At 45.9% G+C, this 27,001-nt stretch overlaps 1 protein-coding gene and 1 long non-coding RNA gene across 5 annotated transcripts; one reads left to right on the forward strand and one right to left on the reverse strand.

Moving 5' to 3' along the window:
• The first annotated feature begins 1,566 nt into the window (after positions 1-1,566).
• LOC1274286 (fatty acid CoA ligase Acsl3) lies at positions 1,567-26,354 on the forward strand. Of its 4 annotated transcripts, none has more exons than XM_061652549.1 (10): positions 1,567-2,310; positions 17,006-17,809; positions 21,100-21,235; positions 22,779-23,424; positions 23,531-23,865; positions 23,946-24,085; positions 24,174-24,346; positions 24,431-24,694; positions 24,773-25,048; positions 25,131-26,354. In XM_061652549.1, the coding sequence occupies exons 2-10, from the start codon at positions 17,787-17,789 to the stop codon at positions 25,283-25,285; spliced, it is 2,148 nt and encodes a 715-aa protein (XP_061508533.1). In that variant the 5' UTR covers positions 1,567-2,310; positions 17,006-17,786; the 3' UTR covers positions 25,286-26,354. The 4 variants fall into 4 exon arrangements, with proteins under 4 accessions (XP_061508533.1, XP_061508532.1, XP_313383.2 ...); XM_061652548.1 differs by having other exon boundaries at positions 1,567-2,049; XM_313383.5 differs by having other exon boundaries at positions 1,767-2,049; positions 17,006-17,197.
• Positions 8,589-18,133, reverse strand: LOC133392272 (uncharacterized). The gene is made up of 3 exons (XR_009765588.1): positions 17,991-18,133; positions 8,855-10,665; positions 8,589-8,679 (listed from the first exon to the last, which is right to left on the reverse strand). It is a non-coding gene; the product is annotated as an uncharacterized LOC133392272 (long non-coding RNA).
• Positions 26,355-27,001: the final 647 nt, after the last annotated feature.

Genomic DNA, 27,001 nt, shown 5'->3' on the forward strand with positions numbered 1-27,001 from the left:
GACAGCTGGTGGTGGGGGTCGGCTCATTTGATTGCGAATTTATATGTTCCTAAGTGTATATATGATGCAAAATAGCATTGTTTTAAAAACAATGATATGAGCTCGATCCCGTTTTTTTTAAAGTTTGCAAAAATGTGGAATTTTCAAAATTTATTTTCCCAAATTCCAAAGCTAATTATTTTTTTCACCGGGCGTGTTGACAGTTCCATATTCGTAGTTAGCCAAGGTGTATAAAGCAAGGTTGTTATATTTCGAACTCGTGTTATGCCGCGGTCTATGATGTTTTGGAATTAAAATTTATAAAATTAAACTTTTTCTTATTAATCCTTTATAGGGAACACGATAGATGGCAGATACATTTTTAAACGTGTTGATTAAAATTGAATCACCGTTGCCGAAAATTGCTCAATCAAGTTTATTTGTCACTAAAGTAATATCCTCAATAAAAAAAAACGGATGCATCTTGGAAGAAATAAAGCATTCGTTTCGTTTCATCAATATTTGAAAGATTAAAAAACCAAGCCATACTTCATGTTCACTCTTCTAGTGTTATTGAACATATTTCTGCGATACAAATACTTTTTAGCTAAAGTTTTATTGCCCATTCGAAAAATGGATGAAATTATCTGGAACTAGAAAAAGTGTGCATTTCTAACAATCTTGATGGAAGAAACAAAACAATCAGTTTATTCTTTTTTTCAAAACTCAAGCATCGTAGGTCTCAATATGAAATTTAACGGTTGTTTGAATGGTCGCGTAGAATACGCACGAAGTTTCTCCCTTATTTCATTTCCTAGCCAGTGCCAGATAGCGTACGCCTGCGACGTATGCTACACATATTGGTTCGAGGGCGTTCAGCCTAAATTTATCAGTATAGCTTTTATCAATCTCCGTTCTGTAAAATAAAAAAAAACACAGAAAAGGATGCATCCACCCTTTTTTTTAAATCGCACCCCTTGTGCTGCGATCTGCCCATGTGCCGGGCAACGGACACGCCATGCAAAACCGTCACCATCGGGGGCCGTTTCACCATGACTCACAACGGACAGTTGGGAATGTAAACAATTCCCGCCGCGTGCGTTTGTCGCAGTTGGCCGTTCGCAAAAGAGCGCGTGAGCGCGTCGAGAGCGTAAAAGGTGACGTAAGCAATCACGCCATCCACTTTTGGCCGCTGATTGGTCGAAACCGAAGCAGAGCGGCCAGCTCTCGGTATTGCTTCATCGTAAACGCCGCCACAGCTGCCCGCGGAGCACGGTGTCGGTTGCGGGAACAACAGGGATGGCTGCCGACGGAGTAACAAAGATGGAAGCACAGCGCTGGGAGCGTATCCGGACACGTGTGTTTGCTCCGATGGTTGCTGCATCACTCTCTTTTGTAGTTGTACAAAAAAAGAAACGAATCGAACACGTTCAGGCACGGCTTTGGAACACTTAAAGCAAACAACAACAAGAGACATCGACAATTGCCTCACAGGAATTTCCGCTTTAATTGAATGGTGCCATCTCGAAGAATATTACACAAGAAAACGCTCAAAACAATACACCTTGCTGACGAATCCGATTGTAGAACGCATTACCCGCAGTGCTGCTAACGGTTGAATGGCACGGGTTTGAACCATCCCTCCCACTCTTCGTAGAATTATACGTTCAGTTCAAAGTATTTTAACACGCTCTCCGTTTCGCTCCGAGTGTGTGTGTGTGTGTGAGAGAGAGAGAACGAGCGAGAGATCTAAATTTCGCGTGCGCTCTCGCTCTCTTCTCTCTCGCTCTCTGGCATCCCGATCCCGGCAGAGCAGCGCAGCGTCGAGCGGTTGAACCGTGGCCCCTATTGTTTTTTCGCCACCGCATTGCATCGCATCTATTCGTCCGCAAGGGACGCAACAATTGCCCCGATAAAACGGATTACGAACGTGCGCTTCTTGGTGTTTATCGTTACTGCTGCTAGTACGTGGCGTGCGTGTGTTTGTACGTACGTGTAGTGTGTGAGAGTGCGCGTGTTTTGTGTGTACCCGAGATCATCACTTTTGCTCCCGAAAACAAGAAAAGAAAGGTTGGTTATCCAATATATCTGTGTGTTTCTGTTGTGTGTATGTGTGTGTGTGTGTTGTGTCCGTAAGATTATTTTCCATGTGCTTTTCGAAGCGCTCTCTGTGCTGTGTGTGATTGACAGCCAGCACAGAAGCACTGGCTCCTTGGTGGGAAGCGTTTCGGGAACGTCGTCGTCGTCGTCGTCGTCGTCTGTCTCTGTGCGTAGTGCAAAATCAATTTCTGTGACACGCTCCGTTTGTCGATACCCTTTTTCGTCGACTGTGTAAGTGGCGTGGAGTTTTTTGCAAAATTAATATTATTGTGTGTACCTTGAAGAAACAAAAAAAAATGTGACGCGTGTGTACATGTGTGTGTGTGTGTTTCTGGTGTAGAGAAGGTGCAAGAGAAGCGAGGGGAACGCAGGCATTTAGCCGAGAATCGCATTCTTTCGACGGGTGAAAGAAGAAAGTAGCCTTTTTAAGCAAGACACTCGTGTGGTGCGTCGTCGTGGCTTGCTGCGATTACGGTTTCCCCCGATCGGCCACCATCATCGTCATCGGCATAGTTTGGTGTATCGGAGAAACGTCATCACCACACGTCGTCATAGCAAGCAGGCCGGGCAGACCCATTCGCGGTGGTGGTGGTGTGGTGGTAGATACGCAACGGGCGCAAGGTATTGTGCGGGGACGGCCTCGCACACAGGGGAAAAGGGTGGATTTGGTGATTCGCCTTTTCCATCCAATTAACGCAAGTTCGCGCTGGGTGTGGTACGCAAACCGACGAGGCAACGGTTTCTTGAAGGTTTTTTGGATAAAAATAAACACCGCCCCAGCCGCCGCCGCCATCCCACAACAATACACGGTGTGTGTGTGTGACGTGTGCCGATCGATCGCCAAGGCTGCGTGGCGCTTCTTTGCATAACCTCAAAAGAGGAAGAATTTTTCCACTGTCAAAGTAGCAGCGCACCCGGAAAATGTGAACCGATTCACCAGCCCCCTCCTGTCCCCTCACCGTTCCACCCTTCTCCTGACCCGGGGTTGTGTGTTGGGTAGAGCAAGTTTCTAAGTAGGCAGAACTGTCTGTCGGCACTGTGTGCTATGTGTGTGTGTGAGTGTTCACAAGTTTCTTTTCTTCTTTGTCGTTCTACTTTGCTCGGTGCGTCAAAAAATAGAAGAATGTCTAGGAAGAGGCGAGAGAGCGGCTAAAAGTGGCAAACGTGTAAATCGTTTGGTAGGCTGCGACTACAGCACAGTGTCAAGTAGCATTCGGTGTTGTGATCGTCGGCTTTGTAAAAGGTGCATGAAAGGTGCAAACAAACTAGCACCGCATCCGGTGACTACAACTGTGCATGTGTATGTGTGTGTGTGCTTCCGTCTGCATGCTACGTCGGTTGCAGAGCACTGGGTGGCCACTGGCCACGCACCGGTTTTTGTAAGCCGTCGTCGTCCGATGGACGTTGGACCCATCTTTCTCCCGAGCCAGGGGGGTTTGCTCTCTCGCGCCCACATTCACCGCGAAGCAGCGAAGAAAGTAACGCGACATGGTTGAACGCGCAACAGCAAAAGATGTGTCTGTGTGTGTATGTGTATGTGTTACACAGAAACTCCTTTTATTTTCGCAAACGCGTGTTTTCTTGCAGGCTCTGGCCTCAATATTGTACTTTCTTTCTGCCGCTGCTGCAGCACGTCTTTCTGCAATTGTGCAAAGGCCACCTATACCGGCACAGGTCACACCCGCACACACACACACACATAGCAGTGTTTGGCCACCTTGGGAGGCAAAGCGAAAAAAAACATACCACATTGCCGGTAGTACGTAGCCCGCGCGCGCGAATATATTACGGGGGGGTTGGAGAGGGGTGGATGTGTAGCCCCGGGGAAGAGGGAGGCTCGAGGACGGAATATCGTACGATGCCGTGTGACGTTACGGCGCAGGACCGGGCCGCGCGCGGAAACAAAAACATCACACCACACCGCTTCTCTCTCTCTCTCTCTCTCTCTCTCTCTCTCTCTCTCTCTCTCTCTCTTTCTCTCTCTCTCTCTCTCTCTCTCTCTCTCTTTCTCTCTCTCTCTCTCTCTCTCTCTTTCTCTCTCTTTCTCTCTCTTCCAAACGCCCTTTGGGTACCTTTGCTTCGATGTGTGTCCCTGACACCGCTTCTGCATGTGTTTCTGTTTGTGCATACATATGTGTGTGTAATGTGGGAATGTGAGTTGTTTTTTTTTTTTGCTAGTGGGTGGGGTGCAGGGCCTACTTTAACCGAAATGTGTGTGTGTGTTTGGTACCGAACAACAACAAAACACATCTTCCTCTTGATTAGGCAGGAGAGAAGAAGGGGAGGGGAAGGGGGGACGTGTACCTGGCAATGCAATTTTGACAGCTTCATGTGCGGTGTGTGTGTGTCCCACATTCGGTGCATTTGTTTGGGGCTCGGGAGAGAGAGAGGTAGTATTGAGGAGGGCATTCAATGCGTGAAGTGGAAAAAATACGGATTCCCGTAAAACAAGTAAAAAAAAAGGCTGCAGTCCGGAACTCCAGCACAGGCATGAACACAGGAATTGCCCGGAATATGGCTGTCCGCGGCATACAAACTGGCCTACACTAAGTAGAAGAACCCGGTGGCGGCGTCCGGCAAAAGCGCCCGTCCGTTCACTGGTGGAACCGCTAGCCTAGCCCAGTATAACCGGCTGGACTGGGTGGGTTAGTTTGGCGAGACGCGACCTCATTTTTAACCCACTTTGCTACATTGCGGTTCTCTTTTTTCTCTCTCTCTTTGTAGGCATATCAGCACGAGACCTCGGATTTTTTGTTGTATCCATCGTGGAAATCGTTTAAAATCCGCTCGAGAATGGCCACCAACGGGGTACTGTCGCTTACCCTAGCCGTGCTTTATCTATATTGATGGCAACGTTTGGTCCTACCAGTCGAACGCAAACCGGAAGAAATGCTTCCTACCATTTGGCAATTATAATGTTTTGTATAATGCAAATGGCGCGTTCAATAGGGAGATCGCTAACGAAAATTGATGAAAAGTATACCATCGTAAAATTTGCCTGTTTCATTAAATCGTTTATTGGGTGCTAGCAAGGCGTAATGAAATTATTGCCTTGTACTTGCAAGTTTCACTTTCAAACAAAGTCTTTCAACTGAAGAACCCATCGACCTTGAGTTATTGTGGGGTCCAGTTTATGAGCAATTATCGAACCTTTCCGGTAATCGCAAGGTTTGCCTTTATTCCGATTCAGCCGACTCGATTCGTGACATAAAAATATCGATTGAAATCTGTGAAGTGCTCTATCCGTTTGGAAAACTTCGGTTTTGTCTCCTTTTTAAAACAAAAATAATGGCCATCGATTGATGTTTAGGAATGTTTGTTTCAAAAAGAGAGATACATGCTACTAGAAACCCCCTAAAAATGAAAACAATAACAAAAAAACGGTTCTATAGTGTGCAAGTTAAGCTAAATAAGCTCTTATTTGTGTTAGTTTGTTATTTATACCCTTTAATATTTATCTTCAACGCAAACACCTTGGCCCCTGGAACGGTCTGGAACGCGTCTCGTCCGTCATGCCGCCTCCAGGTTTGCGTGCTGCCTGTTCCCCACTGTTCTGTGCTTCGATCGCCGGTCGTCATGCCATTTTTAGCGTTTTAAGCAACATTACGCGGCTTGGTCTACCGAACCCGAGTCCAACGCAACGGAGAACGTTCCACAAGCCTTTCAGGAGAGGGAAGGGAGGATTTTTAGCTTGCCATTCGTAGCGTTGTTTTGCCAATTCATGTTTACCTTAACGGTGGAAGAAGCTTCGTTCGAATTCTTCGATGAACGGGAAAGCAACACAGCTGCTGCTTTGCTAAGCTAAGTGGAATTGATTTGCTGTATCCTATTATAATCTTTCCGTGGTGTATATTTTACTACATAAATGAATATTGTTCTTGAAAAGTTTTATTTCAAGCGCGTGGCCTTCTCGACAACACTGTGTTGGCTGAGTCGAGTCGTCTCCATTCTAGCAGGATCCAAACATCATTCTTTGGAGCAGTAGGATCTCTCCAACACAAGAAGAAGAAGAAGAAGCAGAAGCTTGTCGTGAACGGGAGCCATTAAAACCAGTTTTTCACTTTCCGTTGTTTTGAATTCTTTCCGTTTCGTGTTGCCATTTTCCACAGCCCTGCCCTGGTACAACCGAAAGGTCCGTGTGAGTGGTTATGGATGGAACCGAGAGCCGTTGTGGTAGTAAGCAAGAGTGGTACAACGATGGCTGGTGGCCGTGTAGGGACATCGAAGGACTTAATTTATTATTTGCTTCACCTTAGTTTCCGTCCACCGCGGGAGGAGGTCGGATGGTGTGGGATGAGTCTCTGTGCGTCTCCCCTTTTTGTGCCGCAAAACAACTCTCGCCAAAGAAATGGGAGGGAGACATTGAAGAAGATGATGCGTTTTTTTATGCAAAAACGCACCATTCCAGGTCTGCAAAACCGATGGGCAAACATGGCAAATGGCATGGCATGACTGGCGTTGGCTTGGCTTGCGTTGCCCTTAGTTTGAGGAACACCAAACACAGAGGGTAATGTTTCTATCGAAACGGAAGGGGTTTGCCGTCTGGAATGGACATATGGACGCCTTGTGTGGTGTAGCAATGGGGGGAAGCAAGCAGGAACGCTTAGTCTTGTAGATATGAGTATGGAAGAGCACATGCAAGCAGAAAGAAAACTGCTTTTTGCACCATACGGATGTGCATAATTTTGTTTCCTTTCCTGCTGGAGGAGAGGTATTTCTTTCGGGGCGTGTTCTTTACCTTCAACTTCTGCAACAGTGCGTTGTGTGCTTTGTGGAAGCAATACGCAAGCCTTCTGCTGCACGGTCGCGCTATGCTCCACTCCACTTCACATACGCGCATGCTGCTCCAGAGTAGTTTTCTTTCCCGCTCGTGCGTAACGTTGACTTTCTCTCGGTAAAAAATCGTACACCGTGTAGGAATATTGTATTTGCTCGAATTTATTTCCCCCACCATCGTTTATCGGTGGGGTTTTACTGCTTTACCACTGCCACTCTTTTTAGTGAAGGTAATTAAAAGATGGAACGAACGTGTAGGATATACTTGCGTAAGAGAGTTTTATTAGGATAGGTTTTGTACTGCCTGAAAGGAAAATTTATGTTTTAAATGTAAAATGTTTATGTTTTGCTGAGGTTTTCATGATATGTGATGTCACAAGCTGCTACTCTAACCAGCGAAGGGGGAAAGATGCGATTCTTTACACTGTCATTTGAGCATAGAGCTATCTAAGGTGCTAATTGGTCCGACCTTTTCCAGCAGAGTGTATCTAATCGACAATTGGCTTCGCGCTACAGACAGTGAGTTGCTTGGGTGTATGTGTGTGTGATATAATTTGTTCTAATTTCAGCCTTTTCCAAGCTTCTTGTCCACGCTGCCAGCGTGTGTTGTTATCATTAGCCTTATGGGCTTAGGTTTTGATGTGACATGCGTAAACACGTGGCTTGCATTGCTACACATACGGCGCGGTACATAATGCACTGGTTTCTGTCTCCATTAATGGCGACAATTCTGCTCCCCCCTGACCACCTCCCCCCCCCTGGATGTGCGGTGATGGTAATCGAGCTTAAAGTAGCCTTTTCGCAATCAGCCAGGGACAGGTATGTGAGGACCACTCGGACAGCACTGGCCTGCCATGTGTGTGGTGTCGTGGCTTAGGCCGTGGTTAGGGAGAGAGAGAGAGTGCCCATTTTAATCTTGTTTGGTCAACGGCTGTCTCTTTTTCCATTCCTTCTGGCCCTTCAACCAATTCAACCTTGGTGCGGTACAAAGTTGCGAAACGATGGACACATTTTCCCTGTTTTTGCATGCTAGCGTGGTCGTGTCTGGTCTGGGGTATGTTGTTCTGGCTTTTTTAATGGCTCTCAAAATGATGTGCTCGAGGAGCTTGAGAGTGTGCGGCTGCATACACGCATGTATCATGTTCTCTGCACAAACGAGCATAAATAATCTACCTTTTTTTTGTTTTAGTTTTTAGACAAACCCTTCCACGTGACAGACACACGGTCCGGTGCGGGAAATTGAAAACGGAAATAGTTTTGTCGAAGACGATTTGGACGATCGTTTGTGGACACGCACGCTCATCGGTACGACCGCATACTCGCCCCGCCCGTCCGATCTTGTTCGCGCTCTGCCTTCGAGCTGTCTGCGATGATGCAACTGCGTTTGTGTTCTAAAATTAAAATATCAAATTGAACCCATGAGACGAATTTCTTCTCTGCTTGCGATGGGATCCCGAGGTAGAAGAGAGGCGGTAACAGCCACAGGGGATAAGATAATCACATTCTGAATGATATGGAAAACACGAGCTCTCTCTCTGTGCCAGACGAATAAGATTGTAGGATTGTTCTTTACGGTGGATGTAGACGCAGTGGTATGCGCGGTGCATCGATGTACTACGAATGTATGTGCGTTTGATTGGTGCAACGGCTAAGCTGCCGGCCGGTTCCATGCGTTTATGTAGACAAATCTGTCACCCTATTCGTGCAAATCAATGCAGCCGAAGGATTGCGTCATTGCGTAATGTAGCGTGTACGAGCAAAAGAGGACATGGAGCTAATGTTGGTAACTTCATACGCGATGGTGTGCATGCGTATCACGCGTACCTGTACAGTGAGGGACAAAATAGTGAGGGCCAATCAAGGGTTTATGCAAAAGTTTATATTATTTAACATGTAATAAGGCTGTCGAGATTTGCTTCTTGTTAATCATTAGGTAATCCTACATAGGTGTTAAAAGTTTTAGCTTAACAGCAACTAGTCATAGCGTGGTGCTACTCACTGTACGCGCCAAAATACGACACACAAGACAGTTTGCGTACGCGACTCTGCTCGTTTGATCGTAGCAGCAACAGCAGCAGCAGCAGTCAGTCAGTCGTACGATGAGTCCAAAGATCGTTTGGCACGTACGCAAACGCATAAGCGACGACGTACGAGCACCTCAGCACATAAAAAAGGCCCGACTGTGGCCGTGTAGCTCTTCTCCCCGACCCGAACTCTCGCAGTGCACTCGCGTGTCTTGTCCCCTTTGTGGTGCCCCCTTCACTATCGTTTGCGCTCCTTGCGCTTATCTATACGCGCGACGGTGGCGAGATTTTTCTTCTACTGCATCCAAAACCGTCCATTGCGCTCGTACCCATTTTCACTTAAACCCCACCTCCCCCTCGGTTCGTGGGGTGGGACAAAGTGTGGATGGACAGCGGATGTGTATGAGGGTTAACGCCGGGACTGATGTAACCGCGCTGCTCGCGTTGATCTGCTGCCTGTGTACCAGGCGAGACGAATGACCTCGCGACAAGACACTGTGGTTGATCCTCGTTGCTCGCGTACTGCTGCAGCCTCCTTCTTCTCTTCGTTGCTCCAGCCCGCTCTCCTCCTCGTTCGTTCGTCGTGTGTTGGGGGAGACTCATTAGTGCGGCGATAGTTCGCTGTTAGGTACAGCTCCACCACCCCGTGCGATCGCGTAATCTGGTGCAAGATTTTCCTCCCCGTGGGCCATGCGGACGGACATTGCCCGGGGGCGAGTGAGCGATATGAGCGGCAGCGATGGAAAGTGAAAGTTGGAGAGAAGAAATTTCCGAAGAAACGTTTTTCCTGTTTTCTTTTTAGTCAGCTGCTGCATTCGGCCGATACGACGATGACGATACATGTGATGAGTGCCGATTTTCTCTTCTTTTCATCAAACGATTTCTTCGGTAAAAAGCATCACATGCAACACGTTATAAAGCGATATCGGATTATATGGTTTTGTTTCTTGAGCCAAACAAACATATTAAATAAGTTGAAACATTAACTTTTTTTCGGCAAATATTTTCACCTTGAAAAAGGGACATTTCTCTCTCGAAGTGTGGTGGTTTTGTTGCAAAACATCATTGTGCAGTTCATGTCACTGCAGTAGGAAACCATCGACCAGTAGTCTCATCTGCGTAACAATTACTCAAGCAATTAATGACTGGTGGCTGGCTGCCGGTGGGGACGGCAATTTGCGATTTAATTAAGCGCGTAGAGAAAGTTGCGACCGTCTCTTATATGGATGAGAAGAAAATTCATATCCGCGTGGTTCACTTATACAAATTTCGTTGAAAAGCTTAGATAGTGTAGTACTTCAAAAATAATTTCAATTTATTGTATTTTTGTACGTTTCTTTAATGGTGTGAATGTATAAGAGAAACAGGAAGATTAAAAAATTATTTTTTTTTTATTTTATTAACGTTTGATTGTGCTTTTATTGCATTTTTATGTTTATTTTAGAATTTGAATACATCGACTGCGACTCGTAGTACGTAAAATATGTATACAAAAAAACAATCTTTAATAAATTAATGCTTCAAACTTGAGAATTCGCTCTCGCTTATCAAATACTGTTGTTCCATTCGAGTTATGGTGGGTGAATGAACTTTTTTTAGCAATAAGAAATGTACCGTTTCCATCCGCCAACAGATGACGCGATGCGTTGATACGGCGCCGTATATGTGGGTCTCTGCATGATGGATTATGATGCTGTGCGATCCGCTAATCGCCGTCCTTCGGCGTTCGATTTCGAGATCGTTCGCTGGTTTGCTAATTCTGCGGTGTCCGCGTGTGAGTCGCCCGCTGTGCGATCACATGAGGAGGAAGATTTGCATGAGAAAAAAAAAAACAGGCGCATATTATACATAGGAAGTAGAGATTCCGGTTTGTTGCATCATCAGTGCGAATAACAAAAAAAGAGAGCCATCTCTTCCTTCATGTTGCTTATTCTTCCTTGTGTGTTAATAGTCGGGTGTGTGCGTGTGCTTGTAAGCCAGCGATATCTGAACCACTTTACACTTCTGGAGCGTTAAGCGGATGATGGCTTCGCGTGTGTATTGTGCTAAACAAAGCGCAATTGGACAAAGACGACAAACCAATTGTGGTGTGATGTGTGAGATATGCCGCAAAACACGGTCCAGAGTCCAATCCCGGAGGGCCCTCGATCAGCTGACGGCAATAGACAGCAGGAGCAACATCAACAGTTGAGGCAGATCAGACACATCGAGATGGTGCCCTCGCTCACGGGGCGTTTGGAGGGCCAATTGAATGTGTCTCAATCGCGTGCTATTGACAAAAGCAAAACCCCGCCCGACACCAACCCGAGCACCAAACATTGTGGCCGGCTCAAGTTTCAAGTTCAAGTTCATCCGGAGGCTACGGAGACTGCCCTTCTTCTTCAAACGAAACAGTGATGGTTGCGCGTGGTCAAACGCTTTTGTCAATTAATTTAGCTGTAGAGTGAGACTCTGAGGTCTAGGTTGATTCTCTCGCTCGCTGAATAAATGATTGAATATTATTCCCCCGGTCTGACCCCGATGGGTTGGAATCCGGAATATTCCGGACAGTGGAAAGACATTCCATCTTAGCAGAAGGTTCGTTTTTCACTATTAATAAGGTAATTCCTTTACATCGTTTCTTAGGTGATATGATGTTAGGGCAATTCTTCAGTTTAGTAGCGGAATTTGGGGCAAGTGTGCCATACGGGGCAAGAGTGCCACCAAGCATTTTTCCTTAAAAACTTTAGTTTAATGATCGATTGTGTATACAGTTGGTTGCTTTCCAATGACTAAGTATTCTGAGCCTAATTGCATATAGACCAATCGATATTTTCCATTGTTTTGAACTTATTTATATTGAGTTTCAAAATTGAGCAGAATATTATAATTTTTTAATCCAACCAAATAAGCTATCAAAAATCATGCGAACAATCAACCGAGAAAATATTTACACCACCGTATAGCTGAGAAAACGTGAAATTTTTTGTGGGGTTAGTTGAAAAAAACTTTTTTTTTGTCACTGAAAAATTCAATTTCAAAAAAGTTACAACTTTTGGGGCAAAAGAGCCATCTCTGTTTGGGGCAAGTGTGCCACCATCTTTCATAGGCGCGAGCTGTCAAAAATGTAAACATTGTTGTATCGTGCTGCGGAATGGTGCGCTATTGTGAGCGGATTCCACGCCAGAAAAACAGAACAGTAACAAACCATATTGTGGTACAATTGGTGGTCAAAAAGGGTTCATTGGTGACTAAATACATGTAGGAATACATACACTAGTGGTACAAACGTAATTATTTCCTATTATCTAAGAAATACGGTTATTTTAACCAGGTGGCCGTCTTGCCCCATACGAGTGGCACTCTTGCCCCATAGCCCAAAAAACGTCTTTTTGGACCCTTTTTAAAACGCTTCAAAAACTGTTTTGTTTGCACTTTTTTCAAGCGAAACTCATTTATAAGTGAGGAAATAGATGTAAAATGGTTATGAGTTTTAAATCGGCTTTTGAAAAACATGTTTTAATGAGTTATAACTTGAAATGCTTAAGGTGGCACACTTGCCCCAAGTTCCGCTATTAGAATTATTGAATTCAAAAGGACACTTCCTGTGTATGTTTCCTGGTATCATTGAAACTTTAAATTAAATCGTTCCATTGCAGAGAACCTTAATTGCAACTTCCCGTTTTGCCATGAAGTGATCCGCACTAAAATTATACACAACAGATGAAGGGGCTGTTGTAATTGCGGATCTATATTGTGTGTCGCCACCCTCCAACCTTATTGCTGCAAGCAGGAAGTAGTTGTGTTTGAACTCGATCTGCCTCCGATTAGTAAACATACTTCAGCAAGGATGAGATAAGAGCTAGGACTACGATCGGACAAGTGACCTGGCTGTGGGCAGATATGATTAGATCACCATCGAATGTGAATGTCGCCCGGCCACACACACGGATGCGCCATGTAACGCCGAACCCCCTCTCGGAGGCGCTAATCTTGTTTACCTTCTGGTGCAGCCCGTTATCGCCCTTTGTACATTTAGCCTGCAGATGCATTTAGCCCTTTTTGCCCTATGGCGTCGTCCGCTTTAATTGGTGTTTAATCGCCCGCCGGGTTGAAGTTTGAACCGAACCGATTTGTACCACACTATCATCGTGCACGTACGGAATTAGATCGGGCGCCAGCTAGCGTCGCCCGCCGAGCGTTACAAGCGGCCAGAGGCCAATGGGTCGATTTAGGGTTGTGTTTACTATTAGAAAGGGAAGGAGGATTCGTTCATTAACACATAGCACGATCGATCGATCGATCGATTGAACTGATGGCAGTGAATCGAACACTACATGTGTGTACCTTGTACATTGCCCTGCAGCAAAGGGGTGTTGTAAAGGTTCTACGTGAGGTGAGCTTCTATCACGTCGGACATCAGACGTAGGACAGGGGTCAATTAGATTGTTACAGCGTGTCATTTAGCAGAATGTACCGGAAGGAGGATCTAGTATCTTGTTTCAATTATTAATTTCTCTATCAACATTATTGAACAAGAGAGAAAAAAGGACACCACATGGTTGTTGTTTACATTATGGGAAAATATCCTTACCGTCAGCAATTTCCTTCCCCTCCGCGGTTGGAATTTAATCATTATGAAGTGTGTGTGCGTGTGTATGTAACACTACGACCTAGTTGCTGTATAGCCCTTTTCTACCTTGTTTAACAACTTACAAGGATTTTCCAAGGTGTTGTGTTTGTGTTTTTTTGTACAAGAGTCACCAACGAAACTCAATCATCGCCGCTTTCTTCGCGCCTTTCTACTCTGCCACAAAGGATGGGCGTTTATCATACTGTGAGTCACTGCCGAGCCAGCAACAGACATTATTGCCCGCAAGTATAGCTGGTGTAACAAACACTGTATAGTAAGGCTTAGTCATTAATTATGAAGCCTTCTCCGCGTCATCCTTGCGGTCGGTGTCGTTGTCGTATCCTCGCTATCCTTGTAGTGTCGTTGTAACGCTACTAACCTATTAATTTCCGTAAATGGGTTAAAGTGGAAAGCGTTTTCGCTTCGTAGGACAGCCTTCGTTAATTTAGCATGGTTTAGTTTGGTGCAAAATTACTGGTGATATGTGAACGGTGGAAAAACGAATGGCTTAGCTAAGCATAATTACATTGTTTTTAGTTAGCGTATTTGCTGGAGGCATTTAAATGTGAACAAAACAATCGTTGGTCAATATTGCTTACGTAGCAATCCGATCTGCAGAGCGTCTTTGTTTGTGTGTGTGTGTATGGGGGGAGAGTTTTGCATTGAAATCGAGCAGTGTATCCCTTCAACAAAGAACGTGTCTCTTAAGAAAACGGCATGATTCATTAGGAACGGATGGTGTGACTAACCTTAGCTGGATTCCCTTGCATTGTGTGCCTGAGCGTTAGAGCTAATGTTGGGCCAATAGTATGACAAAGTTTACTTGAATGCGGCTCCCGTTTCTTCCCATTCTTCTGTAGCTTTTGTAACAATGTGGGGTGAATGTTTTTGCCATCGTTTTGTTTAAGTTAGCCGTTTGCAAGAGCATGCGTGATTCATTTTTGATATTCAGAATGAAAGACTATGCCAGGCCTTTTTCAAACCAATCGTACAGCGATTGATAAATTCAAAACAAGCACAAATACAGGATTCCCCACGATTTATTGGTCGTATCCCATAGATGTTTAGTTCGTTCCTATAATTTATTGGTATCCTCCGATTGGATATCAATACAGTTGAATAAAAAAATACTAGGAAACGCCAAAAAATCCGTCTGAACACATCAAAATATGGGAAGCAACCAAAAAATGATGGGAATCAACCAATAAATCGAGGGAAACCCTGTAAGATGGCAGTCTAAAATCTTTCATTTAGCTAATTCCTGAATCTTCGACGCCAGAAACCTCGTGACATGGTGCGCACGTGTTGTATTATTGCTGTCCGGTTTATACTCGTTTTGCAAATCACGGCCGTGAAAATCGTATCTCAAATTACTTTATTTACTTAAATCAGAAACAATAATTACATTTACATCTACCCCGATAACACGCATCGATAAGGGTTGTTCTCTATCTCTCTCTACCCCCCTCTCCCCCGCTCCCCCTTCATAATCTGATCAAGCCACAGACACAAAGCGGCGAGAATCCCATCCTCTAGTGTGCTGGACGGCGTGGATCGTGCTCTCTCGGCCATGAGCGTCTCTGGTCACGCACACATCACCCACTTCGCCTGCACGGATGGTCCCGTTCACCCGTTTTCCACACTTCTCCGCGTTCCTATGATGTTGTACACTCGTGCACAGTGTGTCGGTTCCGTCCAACCACCCTGTCCAGGTCCAGATTGCACTTTGTACCTGTGCCACGTGATGCTAGTTGGCCGGTGGCTGCTATCCAACCCGGTCATTATGATAAATTATCTCACACAACCACAACTACCGCGCTCGCTCCGTGAGAGTGGGGGGGGATAGTATTCCCCGCGTACATGTGTGTGTGTTTGGCTTCCAAATAGCGCCGCTTGTAATTGCCCCAGAGCTGTAGCGCACAGTGTGTGTAGTACAGTACGAGGGCGCAAAAATCAACCCGATTTTCTTGCCCTCTTCCCAACGTGTGCAACGTGCATCTTCACTGGTAGAGTATCACTGGCACCGGCAATGCTGTGATTCGTGATTGCAATCGCTTGCTGCTGCCGCTGGTTTTCTTTAGACCTCGATCGCAACGGGAAAGAACAATTTGTGCTCATTTAGAACAATTGAATTAGTGATAAGAGTGTAAGCGCAGGGGACACGAACTTACAGGGTTTGCCAGGGGTTCTCATAGTTGTGGGACACTTCATTGACTCTATCTTATCCTTATTGCATTCTCATTAGACAGGCTTATTGCAAAGCCTTATTCCTTATTCCTGTAGGATCCTAATAGGATTTGTCCAACAAGGGTGCTATAGAGTCCATTTCCCTTGGCATAATGTTGTTTTCCCGTAAGTACGAGTCAATAAAGTGTCCCACAACTATGAGAACTCCTGGAAAACCCTGTATATCCCCCGGGGTGGAAGAGGAGGAAACTGGTATCACTTCCATCACTGATAAGTCTCTCATGATTTGGAAGTCCAAAGATTAGATGTATGTGTTGTGCCAGAGGTCGGTCGGTCGGTCGGTTGCACTTAAGTAGATGGTCTGCCGCTCAGATTGCAGTTATCACACGGTGTACATTATTCATTATCACACGGTGTACAATGAGATAGAATTGTCGCAAAGGAAATTGAATGCAATTGACCTAGAAAACGATGCATAGGGGCGTGTATGCTGCTATATGTGCATAAATTGTAAACCAGTGTTGACGATAACGATCACGAATAAGCATAATTCATTTGATGTCACACAGTTTACTCGTAGCTCTATCGTAATGTCAACTGATGTTGTTTTCAAACTGATTGCTCCAAAATACAAAATTCGCATCTACTCAGCTGTACGCTATTGATTGTACGCTAATGATGCTGTAAAGTTTCTAGAAAGGTTACGATTTGTTTATCTCTAACCGGAGTGCAATTTGCATGTGCGTATATTGATACTACTCCTTCAATCGAAGCCCTGCTAAGAAAAATCCGAGAGAGAGAGAGAGATCCATTCGAGACCGGTTCCGAAATGCTGATGGTCACTTTTGAGGTCAATTTCGACGTCAAGTGTTGCAACCGATCTCGTCGGCAAGAGGTGGAAGAAGGGGCGATAGCATGTCAAACGGGCTTCTAGGGTTAGTAATTTCGCAAAGTAATTAATAAGATTTTGTACGTATCGCTGGCGTCATTCGTTGGCTAGCTGTGATCGCGTACGCTTACCATTTTAGGTCTTCTAAGAACCCCTGAGGCTTTTTGTCGATTAGTGTGTTTTTGAGCGATAACTAAAGCATCAATTATTCGATAGTTTAATGAGAAAAGATCATGTACGATCGACACAAAAAAACGAGCATTTAATTGATGTTTTTGTGTAGTTCTTCATCCTTCACACGCAACACAATTCCACACCCTTCCCGACGCGTTCAACGTGTTTTGCGTCAATTGTTTCGTAGCTATCGATCGGTGTAACACCTGTGCGTGCGTCTGACTATATTAATTTTTCTGTTTTGTTGTATTTTTTCTCTCACAGAACCCCTACATCGTGAATAGTGCTGTGCTGTGTGCGTCCCTTCTCCAGCAGCATCACTAGAGCAGCGCGGCGCTATTAGAAGACTGATTTTTGTAGCAACAACAACCAACTGCACCGGAGATCCCCGATCGTGTCGTGTGAGCCGACGTTAGAATCTTATAAGAAATCGCGTCTCCCCCAGCACAATTTCGGGTGTGTTTCACTGTGGGTGTACGTTATCGATCCGCGTGTGTTGTCTGTCTGTCTGTCCTATATCATCAACCGAAGGAGCCATACACAATAGTGTGCTATTGTTGGTGTCATTGTGTGTTTGTGTGGGGGGGGATCATTACTGTGATCATCAGCTCATCGAATTTCCCTTGCCGGATCTTCACACATTATCATCCCATCACAGGAAGCTCAAAACAATTCACCGTCCGTTTCTGTGTGTGTGTGTGGTGCGTCCCGGTGCGCATTTGTTGCTTGTTGTGTGTTGCAGTGCAGTCATTTGAACAGAAAAATTAGTTGGTCCAGTTGTGTCTGTGAAGAAACTGGTGGTACCATCGAAGTGTAGAGAAGGTGGTAGTTCATTCATTGAAAGTTACAGAAGACGCGCAAGCGTTCGATCAGTAAGTTTGGGAGTTTCGCTAAGAAAGGCAACAAGAACAATTGGCAGCCGAAAAAGCACATTATCATTCTATATTCACAATCACCGTGTGTTTTGAGGTGTGCATGTAGTGGCGGGGAACGCTGTGTAGTTGTCTAAAGTCCGAAAAAGGAACACATCTCTTTGTTCGTCAAAATGTTCATCGAAGAAGATATTAAGTAAGTAATCCACAGGACCGTGTGCTCCTCTCTCTCTCTCTATCTCTTGTATGTGTAGCTTTTTGCGCCAATTTGTTGCGGACGTTGCGGCAGCCCAGGTGGCCTCAACGTTGAGTTTGGTTGCGCTTTAATAATTTGAGTTTTTGTGTATCCTTTCTTAAGATTCAATTCGACTACTTACTATGTTGATTATTTTTTAACCTAATTTATCCTTTCCGCTCTTTTCGCTCCGTCACGGAAATGTAACCAAAAATCGAACGCCGTATTATACTAACATCGATTTCTTAATTATTTGTTTTCATAACACTTTCCTCGTTATTCTTTTCGTCTCTCTACTTTTAGCAGTAACATGCATGCCAAAATGAGAAAACTGTAAGAACAAACAGTTCTCTAACTCGCCGTTTCTGTTTGTATACATTAACAATTGTGCCTACGGGCACGGTAGTTAGGCTTTCATAGCTTTTCTTTTGCATCGTTAATTTTAATTTCGCGTATTGGTGTACTTAGAACTAAGCAGAATATTACGTTAACACAATCACCAGAAAAAAACAGAAACAAAAAACAAACGAATGGCACAACACACATGTGCATGTATGTTGCTCGATGGACACCAAACAGTACACTACCAATCGGTGTACAAAATCGTTCAAAGTGGAAAGTGGTTGCAACGGTTTCGCGTTTATCTGTTACGGTTGTGACGATTCTTATCAACGTCGGTCGTACAGAGAGATTGGGCTGCGTGCATTCTTATCGTGTTCGAGCCACCGAAAAAGCGATCGATGAACTTGAAGAACAGTTCGGTCCAAAGGTCTTTGGCGGTGTACATTTTCAATGTTTAGTTTCCAAACCCCGAAACAATTTGAGACATCGAAAGAACGGGTCATGAGAAACTATGGGTGACACATTACGAGATAGTGCGTGTGGTGGCACTGTGCTGGGATATGTATTAATCCTACGACGTTAGGACCGTGAGGATCAGACTGTGCAAGCAACAAAGCCGGCTGCTGACCCGATAGTCAATAGCCGATAACATGCGGACAGGAAATGCACCTTATGTGTGCACGAATGTGCATGTGTGTTTGATTTCTTTATCGCAACCCGAGCCCGCGTACTCGACATGCCGCATGTGTTTCGTATTTTTTATGATGGTTGGTACTGCGTGGCGTGGTGCAAAGTCCACATGGCGAGAGGTAAACGCATGTTGTTAATAGTTCCCTTTGCTTCAGAAAAGAAGATAAAGAGAGGTAGTATTGAAAAGGGGAATGGGACTGGTTCCGCCTTTCGCACGCCCCGGTGACCGATAAGAAATCGAACGAGGAAAGCGAAGAAATAAATATGTTCGAGCTACATTTTTCGTTCAAAATTAGCTTACAAATGGGTTTCTCAGGAGGCTCGTCGTATAAAATTAAGCTTCCAGAGCTTCCAAAGTCCAACATTTCAAAGCTTTTCAAAAGCCTTTGTCACGAGGCACGTCACAGGGTTCCTGGTGCACCGTCATAGATTGTAATTGGTTGCACGGTTGCAATGGCGAATTATCACAATCTCTGACCCTGGTTACCGTAATCTTAACCGAAACCGAAACCGAAACCGAAAGCAGACCAGTAAGCTTTACTTTTATGACACCTTCAATCTGCAATTGCAGTCCCAGAAATCTGGCGATACGTGATGGTTGGTGCGGGGAGACGATCACGATAAGCTCTAGCGCAGTGGAGGGTGTAGGGGGAGTTGGGAATTCACTGGACCCCCGGTCTCCTTACATAACGATCGTGTCCCCGTCCTAAGGCTCGTGGCGGAGATTTGCAAATCCCACACATCAATAAACTTTTAATGCGCCCTCTTCACCGTTATCGGGTGGTCGAGTTGGATTATTGTCGGTGGAGATGTGTGGTAATATCGGTGGCTCACAGTCAAAGGTGGCAGAAAGTCCCGGGGATAGTGCATGTGTGAGAGTTTGGTGCAACCTGTTAAGCCATCCAACCACCACCAGCGGATTCCGTTTTGACGCATCTATGCCGTTAGGAGGAGAGGTTACTACGGGGTGTGGGTTGCAGTGCCTGTGCGAATGCATGGTGGTTAGAAGCTGGGAGTAAAACAAAAACAAAAACTCAAACATTGTCCGGTTCGTTCTCTCTCCCATGGAGTTATCTGGCTGACCGGCAGTTGAGCGGACTTTTATCATGATGTGCGTAAACCTGTGCTCGGGATTTACAACCAAGGTTAACCAAAACGCGCCTGTAGGATACAACCCGGGGAAAGAAAGCCCGATACGAGAATGTTGTCGCTTTCGTCGTAGTTGTCGTCGTATTCGTCGTATTCTTCTCGGGGTCGGGTGTTGGTTGGCAAGATAAGATTGGTGTGATAAGTGAGGTTTCCCCCGTGGCATATCCTAACCGGCGGCCGGCACACCACCACCAAGGGCGCGATTCCTTTGCAGGCTTTTTCCTGGTAGTAGTTGTTGCTCCGCTGTTACTACGTCTTTGGTTTTTGTGCGTTTTCTTGAGCCCATGTGCTCTGTTGCTGCTGTTGCCGGTGGTGGTTACGCCTTTTATGTTTGTGACCGTGCCGGTGCACCGTTCAGTTCGTGCTACTACACGCTACAGTGCGGTGGTTCTTGACATCGATCCGCTTCGGTTTCTCGTGTGCCGGTCCAGTGCTTGCCCTGCCCTGCTGTGTTGTGTTTTGATCGCTGAGAAACGTTGTTACACTTCCCCAGGCTAGCCGACAGGACATCGCGATGACTCACAAACAGAAAGAGTAAGAGTTGTGGTGGACTACAAAAGCTCAGAGAACAACAAAAAAAGATCGATTCTTTAGGGTCAAAGGGAGGGATAGAAGAGTGGGTGTTAGTCGTGGTTTGGAAAGTGGATTGAAAGATAGGGAGGAAAATAAATTAGCAGGAAATGTGGATAGAAGTGGAACTATTGATATAATGAAATCAATCACCTGTTGATCGCATCTGTCGTTATGTGCGTTATTGTAGTGTAGGATATACATTACAAGGACAGATTGGCTAGTCTATACCGGGCAATACAGACGACTGTGCACATTTTTCATCATTCGCAAACCATACATTACTGTTTAATTTTATAAATTTATCGTAAAATATTAACAATGCATGGTAGTAGTTCCTTAGAAGCTTTAGGACCACGTTATTTAAATATTTGCCGTAGTCACTCATACTTCCCTTTGCTGTTAGCATTGCTGTTAGGATACATTTTACTCTGTCTTACATTACAAACTCACTAATAATATTCTTTTCTATTTATTACCAACGTACCAACCCTCTTCAGCATGGAAAGCGTCTGGGTGCAGTCGGCGATCGGGGCGATCAAGATCATCACGATGGTGTACGACATCATCACGATGCCGATCTATCTGGCCATCCAGCGACCCTGGAAACGAAGACAGCTCGCCCGCCGGGTGAAGGTAAGCAATCGCATTTAAACTGTTTCACGAATTTATTAACAACTCCTCTTTTTGTCTCCGAGAGCATGTTTCAATTCAATTTCATTTCCTGCTACCGTCTCCACCTCCAACGGCATATTGTTATCGTCAACAGTGCCGAGCACAGATTGTAACGTAGAAAGGATTAGAGTAGCTATCGGAACAACGCAAGTTTGGGATTCGCAAAAAAAAACACGTCATAGGCTCTGTAGCTTTTCCGCGCCGTGCGCACTGCCGCCTCAACTGTGTGTAAGCCCTTCGGGGGTATGCTGCATAGAGATTAAGCAGAACTTTGGTCTGTTGTTTTTTTTTGTTGGTATGTCGGTATGCAAGAGATTGTTTTGACGCATGTGTGCGCTTATCACAATCACTATTATCTGGATTTCGGTAGCCCAAAAGGTGGGGTCACGCGTGTGCGCGCTCGTGTTAACCATTGTGGAGTTGGGGGAGGATTTTTACACCACTGCTGCTGCTGCTGGGCGGATGAAACGAAAGCTTATCATAATTTTGGCACAGCAGAGTAAAACAGGAGAAAGAACAAGCGAAGAATTGTGTGAAAATGTTGCAGAGAGAAGGAGGAGGACCCACACTGTGTTGAGCAACCCCGGTAGCAAATCATCATTTGTTTGTGTGGATACGAATATAACACCACCTAACATGGATGCGGGGAAGGGAGGGGGGGGGGGGTCTCGGTGTGCACTAAGGTGCAACAGGTGTGCATGTGCGAACGTTATAGCCATGGTCATGGTAAAACTCGGATGAAGCAAAATTAGCTGCAGTCGAGGGGGTAATGCTTTTTATAAATATCTATATTCATAGGGCAGCTAGCGATAGGAAGGCACCAATTCCTTCGGGGTTAGGTTGTAGCTTCTTTTCTGCATTGGTCGATACTTTTTTTTCTTTCTCCCTGTCGGAAGCCCTTAACCTTGAGATGCCTCGGGGGCTTTCAGGCGTGGAAGTTTGCAGCAGAACGGAGTGCAGAGAGCATTAATGTACATTACCCTGCTCGCGGATAGGGTTTACTCGCCCGCGCCGAGGTCGATGATTGATCAGAAGATCTGTACGCGCTAGATAAGGAAAATGGATTGTTTGCTTCCTCGTGGCGGAATGGTTAGATCATGGTTACGAGGCTACCTTTGGCATTACGTAGAATGGTTGGATGCATACAGTGCACTTGTGATGTTAAAATTCAATGTAGGATAATGAATTAATCATCTTTTTCTTATTCTTCTTTGGCACAACAACTGTTGTCAGTCAAGGCTTGCCTTTGGTACTAGTCGGCTTGACTTTCAGTTACTTATTGATTACCCAGCATTCGGGTCTTGAACTCATGACGGGCATGTTGTTAAGTAGTGTGAGTTCACGACTATGCCACGAGACCGGCTATGAATTAATTATATCAATGTGTAAACATGCGATTTCGATCAATTCTTACACTCTTGCTCAAACTAATTCCATTCCCTTTCCTTTCATAAGTTCTATCGACATCGTACTAATATGCTTTGCCCTATGCTTTCTCTTACAGGCCAAGATCATCCAGCAGGACAGCAGCTCGATCACGTACCGGTCGGTCGATTCGCCCGGTGAGATGCACGTAAAGATGATGCAGAACAACATCGACACGCTCGAGCGTATGTTCAACTTCGTCACGAAGGTGCACACCACCAAGCGGTGCATCGGTACGCGCCAGATCCTGGGCGAGGAGGACGAGATGCAACCGAACGGACGGATGTTCAAGAAGTTCCGCATGGGCGACTACGTGTGGCGCAACTTCATCGAGACGGAGCACGCGGCCGCCTGCTTCGGTCGCGGCCTGCGCGAGCTGGGCCAGGAGCCGAAGCAAAACATCGTCATCTTTGCCGAAACGCGGGCCGAATGGATGATTGCGGCGCACGGTTGCTTCAAGCAGAACATGCCGGTGGTGACGATCTACGCCACGCTCGGGGATGACGGTGTGGCGCACGGTATCAACGAGACGGAGGTAACGACCGTGATTACGTCCCACGAGCTGCTGCCCAAGTTTAAGAGCGTACTGAACGTGACGCCGAATGTGAAGAAAATCATCTTCATGGAGGACCAGCTGCACCCGACCGATACGACCGGCTTCAAGGAGGGCGTGGAAATCATCCCGTTCAGCAAGGTGATCGAGATTGGCAACACGAGCACGATCCGTAAGTGTTTTGCAGCGCAATGCAGAGCCAAGCGTTGGTGGTGATGCCGGGTTGGATGTGTCTGTGTGTGTGTAGTTTACTCATGAATATTTGCATTGCTTTACAGCTGGATCCCCGCCGGCCGCTGAAGACACCGCCATCATCATGTACACGTCCGGCTCGACCGGTACGCCCAAGGGTGTCCTGCTGTCGCACGCCAACTGTATCGGCACGATGAAGAACTTCTGCGATATCTTCAAAATCTATCCGGACGATGTGCTGATCGGGTTCCTACCGCTGGCGCACGTGTTTGAGCTGCTGGCCGAGAGTGTGTGCTTGCTCACGGGCGTACCGATCGGCTACTCGACACCGCTCACACTGATCGACTCGAGCAGCAAGGTGATGAAGGGCTGCAAGGGCGATGCGTCAGTGTTACGGCCGACTTGCATGACCTCGGTACCGGTAAGTGTTGTTGGTACGGAGAAACACAGAATCGGCCGCCGTTACTAATCGGTTATCTTTTTTTTCTCTTCTCACGACAGCTCATCCTGGATCGAATTTCGAAGGGTATCAACGACAAGGTGAACGCAGAAGCACCGATGAAGAAAGCGTTCTTCAAGTTCGCGTACAACTACAAATCGAAATGGACTGCTCGTGGCTACCAGACACCGCTAATGGACAAGTAAGTAACGGTTGCTACGCGCCCCTTCTGTGTTGTGAGGTGTATGTCATGTACTAAACATCCGCCTACTGTGATTTTCATCCTTCAGGATTCTTTTCAAGAAGATCGCAAAGTTGCTCGGAGGCCGCATCCGCAGTGTACTGTCCGGTGGTGCTCCACTTGCACCGGATACGCACGAACAGATTAAGCTATGCCTGTGCGTCGATGTGATCCAGGGTTACGGTCTTACGGAAACTACTGCCGGAGCGGCAGTAATGGACAGTACGTATTTTCTTGTGCTTCGTCTATCACTTTTCCTCATATAACAGTACGCTAACTAACGGCACACGGGGTGTTTGCTTGCAGAATGGGACATGGAGTACAGCCGAGTCGGTGCACCGTCCTCAAGCAATGACATACGATTGATAAACTGGGAGGAAGGAAACTATCGGGTCACGAATAAGCCCTACCCGCAGGGCGAGATCGTGGTCGGCGGGACAACCGTATCGAAGGGCTACTACAAGCTCCCTGGCAAAACGCAGGAAGATTTCTTCGAGGAGGACGGCCAGCGATGGTTCCGTACCGGTGACGTGGGCGAAATCCATCCCGATGGTGCGCTTAAGATTATTGGTAAGTGCTGCGCAGCAGTCGCTTGGTGTGCTTAAAAGCTTTTTGTGCGGAATATTAAGAACAATTTAAACGTTACAGATCGTAAGAAGGACTTGGTGAAACTGCAGGCGGGCGAATATGTGTCGCTGGGCAAGGTGGAATCGGAACTTAAAACATGCCCCGTGGTGGAAAACATCTGCGTGTACGGTGACTCCACGAAGCAGTACACCGTGGCGCTGGTTGTGCCGAATCCGAAACATCTGGAGGAGATCGCAGAGCGGCTGGACATTCGCGGGGTCGAGTTTGAGGACCTGTGCGACAACAAGAAGTTGGAAAAGGCCGTACTGCAGGAACTGGCTGACCATGGTCGTAAATGTACGTGTTGCGGGGGATGGTGGTGTGCTTTTGAGTGTGACTTTTTATTAAACTACCCTATTTTCCGTGTTCTCTTCTGCAGGCAAACTGCACCGTAGCGAAATTCCCGCCGCCGTACACCTGTGCAAGGACATCTGGACGCCCGATATGGGTCTGGTGACGGCCGCCTTCAAGCTGAAGCGCAAAGACATCCAGGAACGGTATCAGGCCGAAATTAGCAAGATGTACGCGTCGTAGATTGCGTTGTTGGTGGTACCGGCTATATTAGCACCAACAGTCAAACTACTTCCACAAAACAACACAACAACCCACAACGCGCGCATGCAGACATACAAACCATACACACAACATACCAAGAGAAAGAAGAAGCGCGATTTGTACGTAAGGCTGTAGAAATTATTCACATAGAACGAACGCAAAGACAGCAAGCTCTAAAAGTAGCATTACGCATATAAGATCCGTGATCGTCGTCGCACCCGTCACCGGTGCGTGAGCTATCGCGGACGATGGGCGCCAAAATCGCTTCGATCTCTTCGTTCGCTCTCTTACCAACACCTACCCCCTCCGGCCCTGGCTCTCCGTCAGTGCGTTCGCGCTCTTCTCGTGCTCCTTTCGCTCAGAGGCATGGCACTGGAATTACTTTGCGAACTGTTTGAAAAGGACATCACCTCCCAATCCTCCCCACACCCATTATATCCATCCTCGGAACCATGTGGATGGATTGTACCATTGGGTACTAAGTGTAAAGCAACACTACTACTACTACCAAGCTGTGGCGCTGGACGTTCAAGCAAGCAGGGGCAGAGGAACACAAGGAGCAAAGCAACATTTCACACACTACCGATGGAAAGGAATTGCATTCGAGAGGAAAAAAAATGGGGAAAATGCACCCGTGGAGATGCGAAGAGGGAAAGTGAGAGAGGGAGAGAAAGAGAGTAATAGAGAGATAAAGCCGACAAGATGAAGTTTTGTTTCATCTTCTTAAGTAATGCTAATGCTAGTGCGGCACCCACCACGTGGCTAGTCGTATTTCTGGTACCTTCGAGTGGAGTAATATTGTTTTTTGTTTGTTTGTTTGATCGTTTTTTCGTTTCATTATGCATATACATTTTTTCTACTCGTCATCGGTTTCTTCCTGTACTTCTTGGTTAGCTATAGTTTATCGTTTTTGTATTTTTTAGTACGATAGAGCACACAGCGCACGACGGTTGCGCGTTCGTTCACCTCGATATGTGTGAGGTGTGCGTGCGTAGTGTGAGAAAAAAGAAGAAGAAAAAAAAGCGCGATTATAAACATTACAATTGAGCGACTCTCGTGTACGGTTTCTTCAGTGTATGTTCCTTCAATGTACATTCGTTTTAAGTCGCGTTCTTGTTCTACCATTTTGCGTTGGTGTGCCGCTGCACTAGATGCCAAGATCGAATAGTTTGTTATACATTAAGGGACGGTTTGACTTTTCGTTGCAATTTTGTTTTTAAAGTAAGGAAAGAATCCTAAAAGAAATGAAACAAGGCGGGGATGCGATGCTGTGTAGCTGTAGCAGTAGTAGCATAGTAGCAATGAAATACCATATTTATATGAATTTCGAAAAGGAAGCCCACATTTGCACGACGATGTGGGTCGGAGGAGGAGAAGGAGGAGGAGGAGGGGTGGTGCAAAATGTGGCCCACATTGGGGTGGTATGGTGTGTGCCGGTGGGGTCCTTTTCGTCTAGCAGGATGAACAAAACACGGAACATGGTTCGGATCAACATTGTTCCGGTTAACTGTTTCAAGGGAGCGGGGTTTGTATAGGCAGGGTAGTTAGGAAAGACTTTAATGAAAACATGCGGAAATTCCAAAAACACACAAGGGCTTGGAATATGTTTCGGAAAACAAAAAGAAAACATTAGGATGGCTTATCAAAGAAATGCAGAAATGAACATGTTAGGAAACGGAATCGAAGGGACGGGGA

Source organism: Anopheles gambiae, chromosome 2, assembly GCF_943734735.2.
Source record: "Anopheles gambiae chromosome 2, idAnoGambNW_F1_1, whole genome shotgun sequence".
NCBI lineage: Eukaryota > Metazoa > Arthropoda > Insecta > Diptera > Culicidae > Anopheles > Anopheles gambiae.